Genomic DNA, 19,252 nt, shown 5'->3' with positions numbered 1-19,252 from the left:
ACTCGCGGACGGCAATGCGAACGGCAATTGCATGTAGCACGGATGGAACAAAGACCTCGCTATCGATTGACATACTCGACTGTGAGTCACCTTCCAACATCGGAGTCTATATCTGTCCGTTGACGATGACTATTAGGATGACACCCAGATTAGGTGCACGCCGAATATCGACCTAGGAGCGGGAGAGTGGGGCATCTGAAAGCTTGTTTGCCAGCAATAAGTAGACGCATAAAGACAAGGAACTCGGCGCCATCTGATGCAACACGCATTCTACTATGCCTTAGAACGTGGCTGATGGAAGTGATGTCATAAGGGCATTGCATACGCTTCTAGGTTAGACACAGATGAAGGTCGTGATAAACACCATCTTGATAAAACCATTGTATCATGAACAAAGTGATAGCTAGGTAAAGTGGAAGGCGAAGGCCGAGCCCGCCAGGTATCATTTCGTAAATCCGCCCGCTTGCGATCTATGAGGCTCGTTTCCATGACCCGTCGTTTGATTCTACAGGAAACCAACGTACCCATCGTCGCTTGCAAAACATCCATAAGAGAGACATTGCATATCATCATGCATTGAAACTAAGCCCTTCGAGCCAAACATCATTAATCGTGGCCAAGTCAAGTGAGGACAAGCTATTTCTCGCTCGTCTTGGTTGTGCCTGCCTCTACCTTCTTGTCGGTCTGGGACTCGGGAGCGTCGGACTTCTCGGTCTGTACAGATGAGGGCGACTCAGTCACTTGGACCTTGCTCTCGTGCTGAGGGCCTGGCGTGCCTTCGCGATCCTCGCGAGACTTGGCGTTGGCGTCCTGGTTGTACTTGTTGACTTGCGAATCCAGATCCTTGTCTTCGTCCTCGTTATCGAACATCTCGCCGTCATTGTCTCCAGTCGAGACTTCGGTGCCGTCGCCGAGAAGGATGATGCGACCGCCGTTGCCGTTGTTCGGCCGGAATCGACTGTCCAAGTCCATGTCGATGTCATCAGGGGAATCGTCAATGCGATGGTGAACGCCGGGACCGCGGAACTCGGCTACACAATTATATTAGAACTGAACTACTCGCTCTCTGAGGCGGACTTGGCTGGATCTTCTGACTTGCCGTACTCTGGCGGCGCACATGGACCCTCTCCATTCGCAACCCGCTTTGCGATGTCCTCGTACCACTGCTCCTTCGTCCTTCCTTGTAGAAGACCAATGACAGTCATGGTCATGTTGTCACAGCCAACACCTCCCGTGTCGCTGTTTGAAGCCAGACAGTTGTCCATCATGTTCTCGCAAATGGAAGCAAGATCCTGCTTTGCGACAATTCCGCGCCTAACGAACTCGACGACGGCTTGAGAAGACTGGCAATCCCAGATACCTGTATGGAGTCAATAAGAGCGCACGAGCATAGCAGGTTCTACTATCTTACCATCGCAGGCGACGATCAAGAACTCGTCATCTTGGTTGATATCATGTATCTCAACATCCGGGAAGGCAGTAACTATCTGCTGCTCGGGAGGAAGATCGGCGCTCTTCTTGAACTCGAAGTCACCTATCGCGCGCGACAGAGCCAGGTTGCCGTTGACACGGCCAAAGTCGACGAAACCACCTGCGGCTTGGATACGTGCCTTCTCAGCTAAGAGATGTCAGTGCTGCTTGCCTTCGTCATCCATGTTTCTTACCCTCATTCTGGGGCTTGTGGTCGAAAGAGAGCGGCTTAGCCCTTCCCTTGACGCCTAGGACAGTACGCGAGTCACCTGCGTTGGCCTGTTGGTGTGAGAATTGGCCAAGGAATGTTGTAGGGGTCAACGTACGACGTAGATCTTGTCTTTAGAAAGGACGGCGACTGACGCAGTGCAGCCAGATACCTCCTCTTCGTACTTGGGATCTGTTCGCGTGAGTCAGCCACTTGTCGACTAGAGAAAGGTGCCCTGAAAAACATACCACTCAAGATGGCGCGGTCTGTGGCGAGGAAACCATCTTGTAGAGCCTTCTTGATGTCGCCCTCTTTGAAAGCCTCCTGTTTCGCGACAATCTGGTGTAGCTGCTCGCCAGCATACAAGGCCACCTTGTCACCACCGTGTCCGTCGTATACGCCGAAGAAGGCAAGTCGCTTGTCGTTGCCAGTGGGTTTGCCGGCTTCACCTGCAAAGTCTAGTACGGTGGCATGCGCGTCCTCCATGCTGATCCGCCAGCCCTGCATCGACGACACGCCGTAGATGAGTGACTCGCCATCGCCGTTTTCGGATTTCTGTGCAAGCAGCGTATTAGCGTCGTGTTAATGTGAAGGAGAACCTGCGCGGCCGTGCAGCTCAATGCAGGCGACTGCCGCCGAATAGAGCGAGGAGTAGCGCAGGTGCGGGGGCGGGGGGCCAGCATTGGGAGGCAATTACCTTGTCGACGACGGGTTCTGAGAGTGTCTGACCCATGTTGTCCGGTGCCTACAAGGACCTGTGGGAGGAGACGAGGGGAAGTCTGAGGTTGATCGCGGGTCTCCCTAGGGGCATAGAATTCCAAACTGCGCTGTTGGTGTGTGGGGGGATTTCAGATGTGGCTAGGCGCAGGGGCGACTGGGTAAGTGGCCGGGCGTGTGTGGTGGGCGTCTTGTAGGTCCTTAGGAAGAGGACAGGAGAAAAGAATTGCGTGCTCTAGCTCGCGGGGGTAAACAGGCCGGGTGGTGTTGTAGGCAAAGAGTGACGCTGCTCTACCTGTCAGGTCGGGCCCGTGCGGGCTAGTGGGTGTGGCTAGGTCGAGGCCAGACGATGACGCCGCCGCATTTTCTGCAGTCCCGTTTCCCCCACCAGCTCCTGTCGCTGTGGATTGCGCCCTCCTGACTGGAATTCGCGCTCAGCTTGCCAATGGCTGCCTGGTCGTGCATCTTTCCGGGCGGTGCTCTGCTAAGGCGAGGCAGCCGGCGCCTAGATGCTTGCTTACTTGTGCAAGAGCTCGCGTGCCACGCACAAAGCTGTGAGCACCCCTATCAGCGTCTCAACAGCAGCCGCCGCCTGGCCTCGATGCACTGGAGCTGATCGTCCTTTCTGACTGAGGCATAGCTTCATCACTCGATACAAGAAGCCCTCTTCCTCAAGTTGTACCTGTCCCGCATCAAGCACCCTGAATGTGTGCCGTCTATTCTACACAATGCTGAATCCCCAAAGATCGTGCATACGTTCAGGCTTTGGATGTAGTAGTACGGTTCGGAAAGGACTGGCTTTGCTGCACATGAAATTGGTCCCGTGAACGCGATAGAAAGGGCAACACTTGCTCAGCCGCGTTGCGGCGCGACAATTCCCAGGGTCCAGATTCCGTGTCGGGCTCTGACGATGCACTACGACGGATTGGTACTACCCGACCGATTGGCACGCAATGTGTTGCTTCCTACACCACACTCCCGAAACTCGCGATATACGTTCCACCGTAGCGCGAGGCAGGAGCTGTGAGCAGCTAAACCGCGGCCCTTTTCTAAAGCGGCACCATGTTATGGCTGCGTATGCGCAGCTGCGTGGGTAACTGGGAACACAAGATACCTGTGCAACGTGGTCCTGAAACTCCCCATATATTATCCATGGAAAAGCTATAACGGGGACGCTTGACCTGGGCTACCGAGGTTCTTTTGATACAGTGCAGCAACACTAAACATCTGAAATACTCTCATGGCACTGACTCAGTGTTGCTTCTGTGAGACGAGCGTGCCCCCGGAGGACCCCGGTACCCCGGAGACCCCAAATGTTCTTTGGATATGCACTAAAAGCCCCACGACGAGGGCGACAGCGCAAATGATAGAACCTCGTGTCGCCAACTTCCTTCGTCATCTACCCGGGGTATTGGCTTCGGAACTTTCATGAGATTATCTATCAGACGCGCACGTATAAGCCGTCGCACGGTCCGAACAATCGCAGTCATCGCCTAATATGGCTTAGTCTAAACTTGAACCTCGGCTGTCCGAGGTAGCGCAAGATCGACATCCTACTTAATCATCATTCCAAACACGCTCTCTTCCCATCATCTCCATCATCAATCTATTATCACAATGAAGCCAACACCGGACTGGGTCAAGCAGCTGAAGCCTTCGGGCATTCAAGGCCACGAATTGCTCAAGGCTGAACGCGAAAACTCCAATGTACCCGTCCAGGAGCTAGAAGTCCTCCTACACACGCAAGATGTCATCGACAGGAGAAACAAGATCCTTGAGATTCTCAAGTCAGAGAAGGTCTTCGACAAGTCGCAGAACTACTTCATGGGAAGAATCGACAGATTCGAGAGGGCGCTTGCAAGGGAGAAGAGACTCAGAATCTTGAAGAAGCAACACAACTGGTCTTTTGACGAGTTCCGGACTGCTACAGAGCTCGTTGGTGAACCGGGGCCATACGGACTCCACGACTCTATGTTCAAGGTACGCGCCATTTTCCGTCTTCGCGCGACTTCTACTCACTATGCAGGTTACACTTGAAGGCCAGGGTACGCCGGAGCAGCAGGAAAAGTGGCTTACCAAGGCCAACAACTACGAGATCATCGGGTGCTATGCTCAGACTGAGCTTGGCCATGGTTCTAACGTTCGAGGGCTTGAAACAACCGCCACCTGGAACAAGGAGGACAAGACCTTCACCATCCACTCCCCACATCTGACCGCCAGCAAATGGTGGATTGGATCCCTAGGTCGCACAGCTAACCACGCCGTCGTCATGGCTCAGCTCATCATTGATGGCAAATCATACGGGCCGAGTCCATTCTGCGTACAGATCCGTGATCTGAAGACACACGAGCCACTCGACAACATCCACATCGGAGATATTGGTCCCAAGTTCGGCTACAACACCATGGACAACGGCTTCCTTCTCTTTAACCATGTCAAGATTCCCCACATCAGTATGCTGGCTCGTTACACATTCGTTGACCCCAACACGAACAAGTTCGGACGCCGTGGCGCGCCTTCCCTCGTCTATGGAACCCTCACATGGGTTCGATCGACTATCGTCATGCAAGCCGGTAGTGTGCTGGCTCGCGGTGTTACCATCGCAACCCGTTACTGTGCTGTGCGACGGCAATTCCAGGACCGAGATGCTCCCGCTGGTGAGGCTGAGACTGCTGTTCTGAACTACACCATGGTGCAGATTCGGTTGCTTCCTCTTCTCGCCGCGACCTTTGCTTTGCATTTCACCGGAAAATCGATGATGGACATGTACCAGGAGAACCAGAAGAGGATCGCCCAGGGCAACGCTACGAATGCACCAAGCAAGCGCGGGGCTGGGCCAGAGGAGGTACAATCAGGCAGCGACATGTTGGCAGACTTGCACGCTTCTTCGTGTGCATTGAAGTCGCTTAGCAGTTCGATCGCGGCAGAGGGTCTCGAGGTCTGCCGACGAGCCTGTGGTGGTCACGGCTACTCAAGCTTCAGCGGTATCGGGCCGTGGTACTCTGACTACCTCCCTACTACCACCTGGGAAGGCGACAACTACATGTTGACCCAGCAAGTTGCGCGATACGTAAGTCTAATTATCCATATCATTGTAATCAGTCCTTACTAACCTCTGTTCTAGATGCTCAAGTCCGCCCGTTCCGTACTCAAGGGAGAGAAGCCGACGAACGACACCACTCAGATTCTTTCTCAATTCCATGCACGCCGCGACATTGGCTGCGCATTCGACGTTATTGGCGACGACGACGATCTCGTCAATGCCTTTGCTTGGCGCGTATCGTTCCTTACCTTCGAAGCCAGCAAGCACCGCGATGAGCAGAAGAAGCCCTGGAACGATCTGCTCGTCGACTTCTACCGCCTCAGCAAGGCCCACGCACAGTACATGGTCGTAAAGAACAACCTGTCTGCGCTCAGGAACATCGCAAAGGCAGGCAACGTTGACAAGAACATTGTCGACGTGCTGATGAAGCTGTTCCGTCTCTTCGCTCTACACACACTTGAGCAGGAGGGCTCGGAGTTCTACGCTTCCGGCGCATGCAGCAAGCACCAGATTTCGCTCGCGCGAACCAACACCGTCATGAACCTGCTCAAGGAAATCCGACCACACGCTGTCAGGCTTGTGGATGCCTGGGGCTTTGACGACTGGGTCTTGGACAGCAGTCTGGGCCGTGCAGATGGCAAGGTCTACGAGGATATGTTCTACAGGGCCAGCGAACTCAACCCGCTCAACAATTACACCGTCGACCCATACCCGGATAGCGATGTCCTGTTCAAGCGCATTGAGAAGAGCAAGTTGTAGATGGAAGCATGTCTTTGTATATATGTAATTATATCTGAATAGAGCAGCGAATTTGATGTTAAAGAAGTTTGAGGTCGTGTAGCCATCGAAATCTTGTTCCATTGTAGTGCATGTGCATATACTAAGTAGGCCGAGAGGTAGCCAACGGGTAATCTGATCCGGGAAGTGGAGACACTGCATGCGCTTACCCTCTATGGTTGATATATACCAATCCAACGACCTAAGTTTTCCTTTCCATCCTTATCCTCTTGTCACATTCTCCGAGTCTTGAATCTTACCCTACATCTTGGAACGCATTCAGCATGGCCCCCTCAGTCCCCACCACAGGCGCTGGCGTCCTCCTCGCCTTTCTTAAACCCACGTCAACCGGAAGTAACGAAGCACAATCGGACGACAAACTCGCCCTCTTGTCCACGGCCATAACAGGAAATGTTCTCGGCATCAAGACGGCAACGCAGTACAAAGCCGCCAATGCAGAATACGACAAACAGCATCTCTTTGTCTGCGAAACAGAAGATCTGGCACGTGTGAATGTGAAGCAAATGTTAAAGTTTCTTGACGGCGAGCATGTGGGTGGAGAGTGGGATGTCAGGGCGTATTCTGATGTCCAGATTTTTGGTCCGGGGAAGAGTGGTGGTATGTCTGCACACTATACTTTGACTAGAGACGGAGATGAGAGGCGCCAGTCGCTGACTTTCAACGTTGTAGAACCTGCGACGACTATCATGGTAGCACTCATGCAACCCTCGCCCACCGGCGCCGAGGACCTGGATGCTTGGTACCGCGAAGAGCATAATCAGCAAACGTCTGAGCAACCAGGTTGGCTGCGCACGTGTCGGTATTCGCTTATAGAGCAAGGATCTGGTTCTTCGGACGAGGACGGGAAGAAGCAAGAGTTGTCTTTCCTGGCTATTCATGAGTTCGGGGAGGGCGAGCAGTTGGGGGACACGGTCAAGGCGTTTGAGCCGATTAGCGAGTGGACGATGAAAGTCATGAAAGATGCGGTGGGTATTGATGCGGCGATTTATCGGAGGGGTTGAATGTATGGGAAGGATAGTTGAGAGTGTGGTAGTGAGTAGATTGAAGTTCATCCTTTAAGAAGGCTTCTATCCCTGGACATCTTATCCCATCGTTTCCAATATGATATACCGGATACGTATTCAGTATTAACCCATACAGTCACATTTCCACCGAACCCACACGTCCATGTCGTCTGCTGGCTGCCGGGTGTTCGGCTCATTGTTGAAGACTGGAAGCCATGTGCGCGTGAACATCTGACGTCGATGGCGCCGTGCTCTGATGCACACCGCCCCCGAGTCCTAGCCTTAGTTCGTATTGAGCAGACTTGGTTTCAGTATAATCTGACATTCCGCAAGCAATGTCTCGACATCCCTGAGCTGGGCGGCAACATCTTCCCGGAGTGGTCGCGTCACATTTCCCCATCGAAGGGTCACCAGTTGAGCCTCATGTAGCCGCGGATAGTACCGCTTGATAAACCGGGAGTAGTTATCGGCGTTCCATGGGGGGACACAAATATAGAGACCTGGACGGAGAAGACCCATCTTCTCGATTTTGATAGCCGTGATGGATCCGCAGACTTCCGCCCCTAGATATTGAAGCGCTGTTGGGAGGTCATAATAACATTGGAGGTCAAAGGTACGGTGTTTGTATATGAAGTCCCTTACTTCGTTGCGTATCGTATGGCAAGAGAATAGAAGGCTGGAGGCTCCTGGAAATTGACGGCTGTGCACTGGAGGTTGCGAACGGCGCGAGCGCGTAGGGGATATGGACTTCCTGTCGAAGGCGTAGTCGTAAACCATGAGTCGGAGTTCCGTGGGCAGGTCGAGGAAACGGAAGGGCTGCTGGACGGTCCGGATACTAGGGCGCTGTCAGTAGAAGTATATAACTCGCTGCGGCAAATGACTTACATATCTGTGCTTCTGCTCCTATCGGCGACGACTCCTTGTTCAGAGGCTTCATATCGATGAGCAAGAGTAGCCTCGGCGATGACGCTTTGTGACGTCGGGTCCACCAGATTGGAATCCATGTTGAGGTGTTTTTGTTGAGCGGGAATGTCAAGAATAATATATCCAGTACAGCAAAGCCTGTGATTGCCAGGCTATTAAATTCATGAACTAGTTCCGCTAGTGGTGCACTGAGTTGGGTTCAGGGCAGACATTCACTGAGTGGCAGAGGCGACGATCCACCGTTCCATTCGGTCGTGCAAGAGAGCTTACATCCTGCTGAATATGACCTCAAGGTTGCTATTACCGAAATATAGTCGCAGAGCTCTTACAGCCAAGTCAGGGCTCATACTGAGTAGCCCGAATATAGAAGTCTGTTGAATATGCACCTGTTGTAAGGAAGGCAACAAATGCCTGTAGTTAGTGCTAGATGGCGCGCCCTGTTGGAGTCCTATCGCTAGACGTTTTGCAAGCCTTGGCTCTACTTTGATAGCTTTTATTGCTTGGCAAATGCCGGGTCCTAGTTCGTACGCGGCCGCCATGCAGTTGTAGTAGAGTGTGAGGTCAAAGGTGACCAGCTCGTTGAATGTAGGAGTCGCTTCTTCTCTGATGTGTCTACAAGTCATCAGAAGAGAGATGATCTGCTGGTATCTTGGAATTCCGTTACGTCGAAGGAGATATGTGCCCCCAAGTAGATCAGTGGCTTTCGGTTGTACATGGATAGTCTCGTTGGTGAAGGCATGCTCGTAAATCATGACTCGAATCTCGGCTGGCAAACGAAGAAATGGCGGTGTGTAAGGGGCATTCTGATCACTTTCCATCGTAAGCCTGATATCTATACAGCTTAACACGGCTTACATACACTGTATCGATTTGACGATGGCTATGTGTAGCGAGGCTCAAGCGACCCAGATTTTCAGCTACATCGTCGTCCATGATGTACTGATCACAAAGGGAGAGAATGTTTCTTTGATGTTTCCCGATATAAAGTCGCGGTGACAAAGATTATTGTATGTGTGTGCTGAAAGATCAGATGGTCGAGAGAGATGGGCGGCACAGCCGGCGATAAGCTAGCGCAATCTGGTATCTCCGGCGGCGCGTCTTGAGATTTTTGGCGCGTCCAATTTTCGTCATCGCAGTCGCGCGTTGACTGCACAACCCTCGGCTATCGCACACCCCTCATTGTTTATAATGGGAAAACCAAAGCGCATGAGTGAGATGTTCATATCGTCGGCCGAAAAAGACGCCAACACCACGACGGTGACTGCGAGCCCGCCGTACTCGAGCGAAGGACCTACCCTTCCCATCATTGGGGCACCCGAGGACGCACCGACAGCTGGCAAGAAGCGAAAGGCACAAGACAAGATCAATGGAACAGCGTCGAAGAAGCCATCGCAACCACCATCTCCTCCCACAATCCATCCCTCTCTCTACGAGCCATGGACACGGCTGCCTACCGAACTACGCAAGCTCCTCGAAACCCAGAAGCGCATGCGAGCCACACAGAACATCGTACCCGTCGTCTTCTCGAAGAATCAGAACATCAAATCCGGTATCAACAGGTTGAAGACATATTTGGGCGCGTACAAAGACCCAGCGTCTACAATCGAGATGCCGGAAGCTCTGAAAGAGGATGATGTGATCATAGCTGTTTCTGCACAGGGTGAGGGCACAATAAAGCTAGTAAGCATCGTTGATATGGTCCGGCGCATTGTAGCACCGAGTGGTGGAGAGGACGATAAGCATGGGAAGGAGGAGGCATGGTGGATGTACACAATGCTCACGAGCGTCGAGGTTGACCGAGAGATCAAAACCAGGCCGACGGACAAGGACGATGCGGACGTCGAAAAGGCACCGAGCACACAGAAGAAAGATGAAATGTCAAATGAGAACAACACGATGAAGAGGAGGAAAACACCCGTGCTAACAGTTTGGATGACCAAGAAGCGGATAGCCGCGTTCGGGAATGTCTTTGGAGAGCAGACATTCGCTGTGAAGCTGCTATCACAAGACTCTGACTGAATGCCACGCGACGAAGCAATCGAAATTTTAAGAAGCCGCTTGCGCTGCGGGTATGCCACCGTCAGAACTTTGGACGACCTCGACTCGCTCGATCCAATACAACCGATTGACGGCTCTGCCCGCCTTGCCCGCCTCGCCCTCTTTGAGCCGACCGCATATAGCACATACCACAGCGGGCCCGCCAGCCGCCAACATGAAGGCAGCGTCCTCTGCATCTTCTATCTGAAATCGCCGACGGTTCTTCCCCGGCTCCATCTTATCGTACAAGTTGTCCATCGCAGCATGTAAACGAGGGAGTTCCAGGACTGCATCACTTCCAGAGTAGGTGTAGACCGTGTTACCCACCCATTTTCGTGGAACGGGCGTGCTCAGGGGATAATGGGCGCTCTTGAGGACGACACTGTATGGGTTATCTGCCGAATTCGCTGCCATGTTCGACGGAAAAAGATACTTGTCGGGAAAGAATTGCGCTGCCGACAAAGCAACTTATAGGCAACGACATACGTGTTAGCACACGCCTCATGACCTAGTCACGGCAGCTCAACAAACTTTAAAATGGCATCTAATTGGCATCGGGTTATCAATACGGTGTGTCTCACTTTGCGCCAGCCAAATCCTACACCCGATGGCGACCGAGGTGTACGCAGTGTCTACCGACCTCAGACCCAAAGCATTCGTCCTGATGACACTGGTTCGCCCCATGCCACCCTCCCCGTTCCCCTCTCCATCCTCCTCTCCGTGGCAGGGTGAGCCACTCGGCGTGTGGGCACACGAGCTTCCATCAGCCAGTTTCCTCCGACTGCAGATGCTTCAACTCCGAGACTCCATGCGTGCTGCCGGCGACGTGTCAGCTGCGATAGCTACCATCACGCCGGGATCCTATAAACTGGTAAATGGTGGGCCGGCTAGTAACGGTGAGCCGCTTTCTCATTTCGGTGTCCTGGCTGGGATGGAGATGAAGAATGGGGTACAGCACGAGAGGCTGTACTGGGTTGAGCTGGCAGATTATCACGCTGGTATGTGAGTCTACGGCCCACATGCATGTATCTCGTGAATATGTCTCGTGATCTCCAATATACCCTAAGAATACAATTCATTACCTAAAGCAAGCATTATCTCAATCTCAATAAGAACACAAAATCCCCAAGCCACCCCGACACACCACAGACATGCCCTCACGTATCATACCCATAACCAACACCCCTCTCCCATATCCCCCACCACCAAAGCCTCCGCGCCCGCGCATAAGCCAGTACGTCCTGATGCGCACCACTTGCTCCGCCTGGCCTCTCCAAATGGTTCCGCAGCATTCCTGGGTCGGCAACGCAATCCAAGTCTTTGATTGTTGGAATAGAGCAAAAGACGCCTTGAATAGAGCAGAGACCGACGCAGGGTTGTGGGGTTGTTCTACGCGTAGGGTAACTGCGACGTATTCGGCGGATGGTGGGTATGAGGACTGGAGCTCGAATTCGACGGTTGGACTGGTTGAGGCAAACAATGGTACGTGGGACTTGTGGTGGATTAGAGAGGTTGAGTTTGGGGGATGATGGATGGATACACGATAAGATGCACGGTATTTTAGGTTGGACACACTGGGTAGTCGGAAGAGGCATTAATTGCATTGCTTTTGTCTGAAAGCTGAGCATGGACGATATCTATCACTTATGGTTTTATCGGAAACCACTGACTGAACACTCCCTTCGGGTCATATTTCTTCTTGAGTGTTTTCAGCTTGGGAAGACTGGACCCGTAGATAGCAGTGTTCGTCTCGTCGCCAAAGGCGAAGTTGGCATAGCTGCATATCTTGTGAGCACTAGTTCGTTTCGATTGTGGCAGCAGAAACTTACGTGGGGTCATTTTTGGGATTATCGCTCCTTGTCCAAAGAGCCCTGACCTTGCTTCCAAATTCTAGGGCCTCAGTATCGAGGCTAGCATCATCATACCACGGTATGACAATAGCCTGCGAGAACGCATCCCTCCTGAGTGCTTCATTCATTGCTGCCGAGCCAACGGGTGCCGACATGGCCTTGGTCAAGTTGTAGCGCTCGATGAGGACGGCGGAGTTCGGACCTTTGGCCTGGAAGCCTTTGTAAAGCTCCCAGATCTCGGGCCACTTCTGTGCGTTCATGCCCATGATGGTGGAGCTGTACGAGGGCTTGCGACCTCCGCGAGTGCAAAAGCCAATGTTGGCATCGTTCCAGTGATCGTACGTAGTGATGGCACTGGACTCAGAAATGGGGCCGATGTCGTAGAAAGGAGCGAAGGCCTCGCGTCCTGTTTCGTTCGTGCCTTTACGAAGTAAGCCAGTGACGAGGATAGAGGGCTCGTTGAGTGGTTCCCCACTAGACGTCAGTACAAGGTACACTCGCTGTTGGGGCGTAAGAGGAAGATCTTCAATTGCTTGCGCAACCTGCTCGAGCTTGTCGGGTGAAAAGAAAAGGTTGTTGATGTATGCTGTGCGATCCTCTTTAGTGGCGGGCGTTGCCTTGACGGTTGCTGAAACGACGATTCCGAAATTGGGTCCTGCCCCCCGAAGTGCCCAGAACAGTTCCGGATGCGACGTGGCTGATGCGGTAAGTATCTCGCCTGATGCAATGACCACTCGCATGGAGATGATGTTGTCGACTCCGAATCCGACCTCGCCCATGAGATTGCCATAACCGCCACCGAGCATCGCACCTAGAGCGCCAACGCAGTTACAGTTTCCGGTGATGATCAATGCACCTGCAGTATTTGCTGCTGCAATCGTATCTCCGATGCTTGCTCCGCCACCGATAGTGGCGGTCTTCTTGTCTGCAGCGACAACGACCTTGTTGAGATTGGCAAGGTCGATCAGGACACCCCATTTCCCCAACTTGAAAGTCTTTCCCCATCCGATGCCGCCATTCTGTGCAAGGAACGGTATCCCAGTTTTCGTACAGTATTTGACCTTTTCGTTGGATTAGCATTGACGATCCGTTGTACCGGCAGTTTGGTTGAGGCTGAACCTACTATCTTTGCCACATCCTTCTCATTTTGCACGCGGACGACCACAGATGGAAGGGGGGCGTTATAATCACTCCAACGTGCTCGAACCTCGACGTTGACCGAAGATGGCGACGATACCAAAGTCTCCAGATCCTTGGCGACATCAGTCTGTCGTACAGCAAGTGCAGAGACCGCCACGGCAAAAGAAACCAGTAATGATAAGACCCTCATGTTAACAGTACCAAGCGAATGGGCAACGGCCCAACGTGCTTTTTAATTGACATCAAACTTTCTCCGCTACCGGCATGGTGGCATCGAATGCCCGGACCACAAGTCGTCAGGGCGAGGGATTTGTCGTCCCGGTGGAAACTCTAGTCGACAAACGGGATGCAGCCAGCGTCCCTGCATACTAAATCCGCGCTGGGTTAGGTATAGTCACCGACGCGGTTATCTGCCGTACTCGTTCGCAATCGACCCGGTTACCGCGGGCGCAGCCGCATTCGGTTATATGTCCTCCGACGGCCCCGGACCCGTGCGTTACCCTAAAGCACACCAGCACAATGTCTCCACACATGACTTTCGCAAGAGTTCAGCGAGCCATGTTGAGAGCATGACGTGGGCCGTGTTCCTTTAGGCGGTTCCATCCTTGCGCACGTGGGTTGGATTCCAGGTAGCATTGAACCACCATCGAAAGATTCGGAAGGTGACAGCGCTGCAGGAACAGGGTGTCTGTGAAGTGCTGTCGGTGGTATGCAAGATATATTTCGCCGACGAACTTGGCACTCGGCAGTATTTTGCGAGAAGGATGCCAATCCAATCAAAGAATAATGCATATGCTACGCCAATAGCCTGGAGACCACCTTGAGCAACCAGTTCCGAGACATATACCGAGCGGAGTATTGTAGGATTCGCGGTTCAATATGCTAACACCGGCGCTTCTTGTTTGCACCGAGGTAGACGCCCTTTGTGAGAACACATTCATCCCAACGTCTGGTGAATCGTGATTTCCTTTGTGATACCGCGCTTGCCTAGCGTTGAGGCATCTTCGGGAGGCGTAGAAGGAGCTTCAGAGCGCGCTGTCAGCTCTGCATAGCATTAGTGGAGCGCTTTACGGGACGTCATGCATTACGTACCGATCTCGTCAATCTCCTGGTATGGCTTGCGTACCAACTTGCCGCCAAACGTAGTACTTTTCGTGGTGCCGTTCAGCGCGGATGCGCCAAAGCCGTGACCTGATGATCCGTATCCGTAGCTCGAACCAGTTTGTGTTGCTTCGCGAGGGTAGAAGTAGAACCAAATGGGCCGGAGCGTGGGCAAACAGGCGCAAACAACACCCAAAGATAGTTCAATGTTGGTCCAAAAGAACACAGGTGCTGTGTAATAAATGACGTCGTCGGGATGCTTCAGGTATTCGCCGGCGATCGAGTAAGTCGCCACAACCCGTGTGATGCTGACAGCACATACTCTGTACGACTCAGCTGTCTTGAACACAATGACGTACGAGACGAAATAAGACTTACGCAGCTCCAAGTGAAAGCATTACGATCACGGCTAGCTTCTTCTTGGCCTCCATTCTGACACTCAAAACCATCGGGATAGGAAGAATAAGGATGACAATGTCTGCGAAGACACCCGTGTACTGGTGACATGGTCAGCCTGGAATCGAAATCATTATGGGGAGTGAGAGACAGTAGCTTACAAGTAGGGCCAAAAACATCGGCACGGTTTCGACACAGCTATTCCCATAGTACGGTTCAATAAATACCGTTATGGGGTAACAAGTGAATAGATGCGAGAATGTGAAGCTGACGGTCCAGCATACGACATACGCAAGCACGCAGTAAACCACGATGCGAAACTTTCGTACGTCAAAGATGTTCTTGTATAATACCAAAATCGACGATTTGACAAGACCTAGTCCAATAATAGAGATCATGTTCAAAGCAAACTTCGTCTAGAGAAGTCAGCAATTACACTGCTATCGGCAGCTGGGTGTACTTACCTGCTCAAAGAATATTAATCCGGGATCGTCCATAATGGGCTGGCCTTTTTCATCCAGTGGTTGATGAGACCCCAAGTAGCCATGTATCGCAGCTATCGATCGGCGTAAGTTTGCAACCTGCCTTCCAATCGAATCACTTACTAGCTAACTGTAAGGAGCAGCAAGCCATAGACACAGCCTATCAGCGCTCAGTCAGAGGATGCAATACACACTGAACCACTCAAAGTTCTCTTACCAAAGCAGCAACCGTGAGAAAGTCGTCCCAACCCACGCGCTTAGCGATCCTTTTTGCCCATAAACGCAAACAAACGAAGACGAATGGCAGTATCATGAAAGCCACGGCCAGGGCGACCATCATACTTTTGGAGTAGTTGTGATACATTTTGACTGTCGCTCCAGAGTACTGTTGGTACAAAAGACTTGTAAATAGCCGGACGGTCAACAAATACTTCGCATTGATGCAGACAGGCGAAATATAGGCTGCACCAAGCAACACTGAGCCTCAGGTCCTCTCTTCTCATTTGGCCGACATATCGACAGCGTACCACATCCTAGGGACCCCATGGCTTCCTCGTCACATGTAACCTGCGACCCAACCATAACCATCCTTTGAGCTTGGCAGGTCTCCAGTAAACGCCCTGTAGGTATCACAGCACCGAGGGTGCCACGCTTGGTCTGTTCCGAGACTGACCAGGATGAAGTAAGGTTGAGAGATTGCAATCACACATCTCTTGACTCTGAAAATCACCCGAAAGTCCCCAGGACTATGACATCCCAGTGCTATGAGCATTTTCGCACGGGTCAGATTAGCGTAGCTTTTGGCCTGCAGGTCGGTGCGTCCCAATACGTCAATCTGGGATATGCGGTGCCCACAGCTTCAGCTGAGATTTGTGCTCCTGGCATGCCACCATGTTGAAGACAAACTCACACACGAATGATGGCCAGCTATCAACTCCAAGGCCGTTCGAAGTGTCTAGCTATCCCAGTAGTAGACCGGTAAACCGGCAAACCTGTGTTGTTGTTCTCATGAAGCCGAGAGCCGTGGGGGTGTAGCTGAGGTGTTCCAGACAGGGGTTCGCCGCTCGGGTGAACCTTTCAGGACGGCAGAAGCCGCACTACTAAGCCACGGGACATGCAATGACCCGCTATTATAAGACAGCCTCGGCCAGAACCCATGCGAACTAAAGCTGCGCTGATTCCTCATCTTTCGGTGGATGCGACGTTCTACAGACGCCAGCAGTAAAGAGGTTGTAGGTTCTGGAGGCTCTTACGGCTTCGTGGTCTCAGAATAGGCATCTCGCTGTATCGCGTGCACGAATTTGCTTCTGCGGCTTCGAGTCGTCGATGTGGACGGAGGCTTACTTCCGATAGTCGTGCATGCGAGTCTTATCACGTAGGATTTGGTCCAAAATCACTGACACCGAGGTGTGGCCGCAGTATAAACTCGCCTACAAGGATGAAATATTAAATGGTAATGTCTTCGACAACATGCGTGAAGGTCCTAGTACGGAACGGGACTGATACTGAGTTTGACGTCGGCAAGCTTTTTGAATGACCGGAACGATATCTCTGCCGTGTTTGGTCAACTTTCCGTGCGCCTGTCGTGGCCCATTGACGCGTTCTGAGAAGCCAGCTCAGCCAGTCCTAGGATGATCGCACGGCGGCTGCGTGCTCGACATGTTGTACCATCTCTCAAACGGCACTAATTTTGGCGTAGGAAGCGATGGTGACACCTGGTTGCTTCTTCGTGATCAGTGGTGTATGACGCGTACTGAGGAACGGTGGAAATGTCTGCGTCACCCGGTTGGCCCCAGCATGGTCGCTGACAATGTGTTTCATACATGGCTCGCAAAACCGTGGGGTTCCTGAAGCTGGCAGCGGTAGGCCATCCATTTGGGTGTGGAGGAGTTGCTGAGGCTTGCGGTGTCTTTTGGGAGTTCTTAGGCCATTTGGCCCAAACAAGGTGATTTAGCGCGGGCATGACGTCATTGTAATCAATGGACGATAATCAATTGATGCCACCTAACACGACTTCCATTTGCAGACGGTTCTCAGTGCACATGCGAATCGCTCTAAATCGTACTATTCTCTTATCCTGACGCTTAAGCCCACGAAAAGTGTTCCATGTGCAGATACACATCCCGTTTCCCATCCTTCATGCCACCGATCTGCGCACGAGCGACAGCGTTCGAGACATCGCTCTGCATACTCAACGGGCCGCATACCAGTACAGACGTACTTTCGCTTCCATACTCTGTTGCGTCGGTGATGATGGCTGGAAGGTTCGGTCGTTGCGATACATGCTTTGGGGTGAGCGCAGACTGGATGATGTTTGATGCGGCTTCCTCTGAGCGACGTACATCTGTCGACAACGCTTTCGTCCCTGAGCCAACACTCTCACTCGAAACTTGAGACTTCTCTTCCGATTTACTCCGGCCTCCGATGGCACTATTATGGTCCTCCTCACCGGTGTAGTAGATGTCCACGCTCAATTCGTCACAGCGACGTCCGCTCAGCTTGTTCGCTACTAGCTCCATGACGGCCTGCTCGAACCAATTCCTGGTCAGCGAATCTCTTGTCGCTAGTATCACTTTCATCGCATCTTTCCTGCTGAGATCTTCGTCGCCGTCGCGGTGCGGGTTTGTTGCGCTCACTGCAGCCTGGTGCTCACCCTGCCGCAGGAACGCTTCAATTAGCGGCAAAAGCCAGCCAGCACCAGATCCACCAGCAACAGCCACAGTATTTTGGCTTGCGGTAACTCTCCTCATGTCTATGCCGCTATAAGGGCCATCGAGTAACACCTTTAGGCTTGTCTTAGGATGTTGCTGAGCGTGCCTCGCCAAGCGTGCTGTAAAACCTCCCTGCGGTCGAATATAGAAGACGAGTTCGTTCGTGAGAGAGCGAGTCGCTCCTGGAAGAGAGCACGCCGTAAAGGGATGTGTTGTCATCCCATGTACACCTAGGCCAAAGACTCTGATAAAGTAGTGTTGACCCACTTTCCAGCTGCCGTCCATCGGGATTGAAATCTTGACGAAGTCGTTCGACACCATGCCGACGGCAGCCGTTCTGATGCCGTTCTGGAAAAAGATGCGCATGTGGCTATGAAGCCAACACAATGTATAGATGACACCTGTTGCGATGAAATAATCCCACGACGACAGCCGAAAGTCGCAGTGAAGAAAGAAGAACAAGACGAACACTAGGGCCGCGATGAAATGAGTTGCTTTGAAGAACTCATAGCTGACATTTCGAAGGTAGGAGTTGGAAGCGAATGTCAGCCAGGCCTGGACGCTCATCAGCTTTCCTCTGGGCATAGTCTAGATCCCACACGGGAGGGAGACGGATTTGATCACGAACCTGCGCAATGAGAGCGATGACACCGGTCCAATAGCATACGTCCGTATGCCACTCGCTCTCCATAGTGCCTTTCCATACATTGAACACAATGAAGGGGAATGTATGTATCAAAGCAAGCACAAAGCATGCATAGCTGATCCATCGATGGAACAACTGCAGCTTCTCATGCGATACTCCCGTCAACATTGTAATCATATTACTTTTCGTCGACGTCGCCATAATAAAGGGTAGGCAAGCGAGCGACATCCATCCTGATCGTGTAGCGATCGGCGGTGAGCCTCCGAATGAGATCGGAGGGCTCTTCTGGTTGGGCCAATAGTACGGTCGCGGACCGAGTGTCATACAGACGAAGAAGACTGTGCCTATCGCCCCAAGTATGAGAATGCCGAGTGGTGCGGAGTTCCAGTTCAAAGGCCGGATGCGATATGAACGGTAGGCGAGGTAGCGAAAGATGGCAAGCAGTTGTCGCACAGCCTTGATCTTTGGGGGAGGTTTTCGTACGAGCTTCGAGGTGAGAAAAGGGATGGCAAAGAGAACGATGGTCGCCATGAAGAATGCGAGTGTTGGAAGAGCATACCTGTGGTCGGCTTCGTACCAAAATCTCCAGTACCCTTGCTGCCACTTACAAAGCGTGTCGCTTTTGAGACTGCAGGTGTACTTTCGAGAGGAATGTAGCATAACGGGTTGCGTGAGCCATGGCGTACCATCACTGTGCATGGAATTCATCGACATCATGGTCCAAA

The 19,252-nt window shown here is 52.3% G+C and overlaps 7 protein-coding genes across 7 annotated transcripts; 3 read left to right on the top strand and 4 right to left on the bottom strand.

Moving 5' to 3' along the window:
* Positions 1 to 636: 636 nt before the first annotated feature.
* On the bottom strand, positions 637 to 2,411 carry PTC2 (Protein phosphatase 2C 2; the record flags this gene model as incomplete). The annotated part of the gene is made up of 7 exons (XM_049375418.1): positions 637 to 1,031; positions 1,118 to 1,360; positions 1,412 to 1,618; positions 1,665 to 1,749; positions 1,797 to 1,870; positions 1,927 to 2,233; positions 2,376 to 2,411. 7 exons carry the CDS (start codon positions 2,409 to 2,411, stop codon positions 637 to 639), a joined length of 1,347 nt encoding a protein of 448 aa, XP_049235340.1.
* Positions 2,412 to 4,012: 1,601 nt separating this feature from the next.
* J4E87_003792 (uncharacterized protein) lies at positions 4,013 to 6,197 on the top strand (the record flags this gene model as incomplete). Its single annotated transcript, XM_049375417.1, has 3 exons — positions 4,013 to 4,375; positions 4,422 to 5,465; positions 5,520 to 6,197. 3 exons carry the CDS (start codon positions 4,013 to 4,015, stop codon positions 6,195 to 6,197), a joined length of 2,085 nt encoding a protein of 694 aa, XP_049235339.1.
* A 302-nt stretch (positions 6,198 to 6,499) lies between these two features.
* On the top strand, positions 6,500 to 7,237 carry J4E87_003791 (uncharacterized protein; the record flags this gene model as incomplete). The annotated part of the gene is made up of 1 exon (XM_049375416.1): positions 6,500 to 7,237. One exon carries the CDS (start codon positions 6,500 to 6,502, stop codon positions 7,235 to 7,237), a length of 738 nt encoding a protein of 245 aa, XP_049235338.1.
* Positions 7,238 to 9,352: 2,115 nt separating this feature from the next.
* Positions 9,353 to 10,183, top strand: J4E87_003790 (uncharacterized protein; the record flags this gene model as incomplete). The annotated part of the gene is made up of 1 exon (XM_049375415.1): positions 9,353 to 10,183. The coding sequence occupies one exon, from the start codon at positions 9,353 to 9,355 to the stop codon at positions 10,181 to 10,183; it is 831 nt and encodes a 276-aa protein (XP_049235337.1).
* A 1,662-nt stretch (positions 10,184 to 11,845) lies between these two features.
* J4E87_003789 (uncharacterized protein) lies at positions 11,846 to 13,381 on the bottom strand (the record flags this gene model as incomplete). The annotated part of the gene is made up of 3 exons (XM_049375414.1): positions 11,846 to 11,978; positions 12,031 to 13,112; positions 13,175 to 13,381. The coding sequence occupies 3 exons, from the start codon at positions 13,379 to 13,381 to the stop codon at positions 11,846 to 11,848; spliced, it is 1,422 nt and encodes a 473-aa protein (XP_049235336.1).
* Positions 13,382 to 14,128: 747 nt separating this feature from the next.
* Positions 14,129 to 15,185, bottom strand: J4E87_003788 (uncharacterized protein; the record flags this gene model as incomplete). The annotated part of the gene is made up of 4 exons (XM_049375413.1): positions 14,129 to 14,235; positions 14,284 to 14,615; positions 14,671 to 14,789; positions 15,153 to 15,185. The coding sequence occupies 4 exons, from the start codon at positions 15,183 to 15,185 to the stop codon at positions 14,129 to 14,131; spliced, it is 591 nt and encodes a 196-aa protein (XP_049235335.1).
* Positions 15,186 to 17,254: 2,069 nt separating this feature from the next.
* Positions 17,255 to 18,202, bottom strand: J4E87_003787 (uncharacterized protein; the record flags this gene model as incomplete). The annotated part of the gene is made up of 1 exon (XM_049375412.1): positions 17,255 to 18,202. One exon carries the CDS (start codon positions 18,200 to 18,202, stop codon positions 17,255 to 17,257), a length of 948 nt encoding a protein of 315 aa, XP_049235334.1.
* Positions 18,203 to 19,252: the final 1,050 nt, after the last annotated feature.

The sequence above is a fragment of the Alternaria ethzedia genome (genome assembly GCF_023757985.1).
Source record: "Alternaria ethzedia strain BMP 0044 chromosome Unknown scaffold_6, whole genome shotgun sequence".
Lineage (NCBI taxonomy): Eukaryota > Fungi > Ascomycota > Dothideomycetes > Pleosporales > Pleosporaceae > Alternaria > Alternaria ethzedia.
Note: the sequence above shows the minus strand (reverse complement) of the source record. Positions and strands in the feature narration are given on the sequence as shown.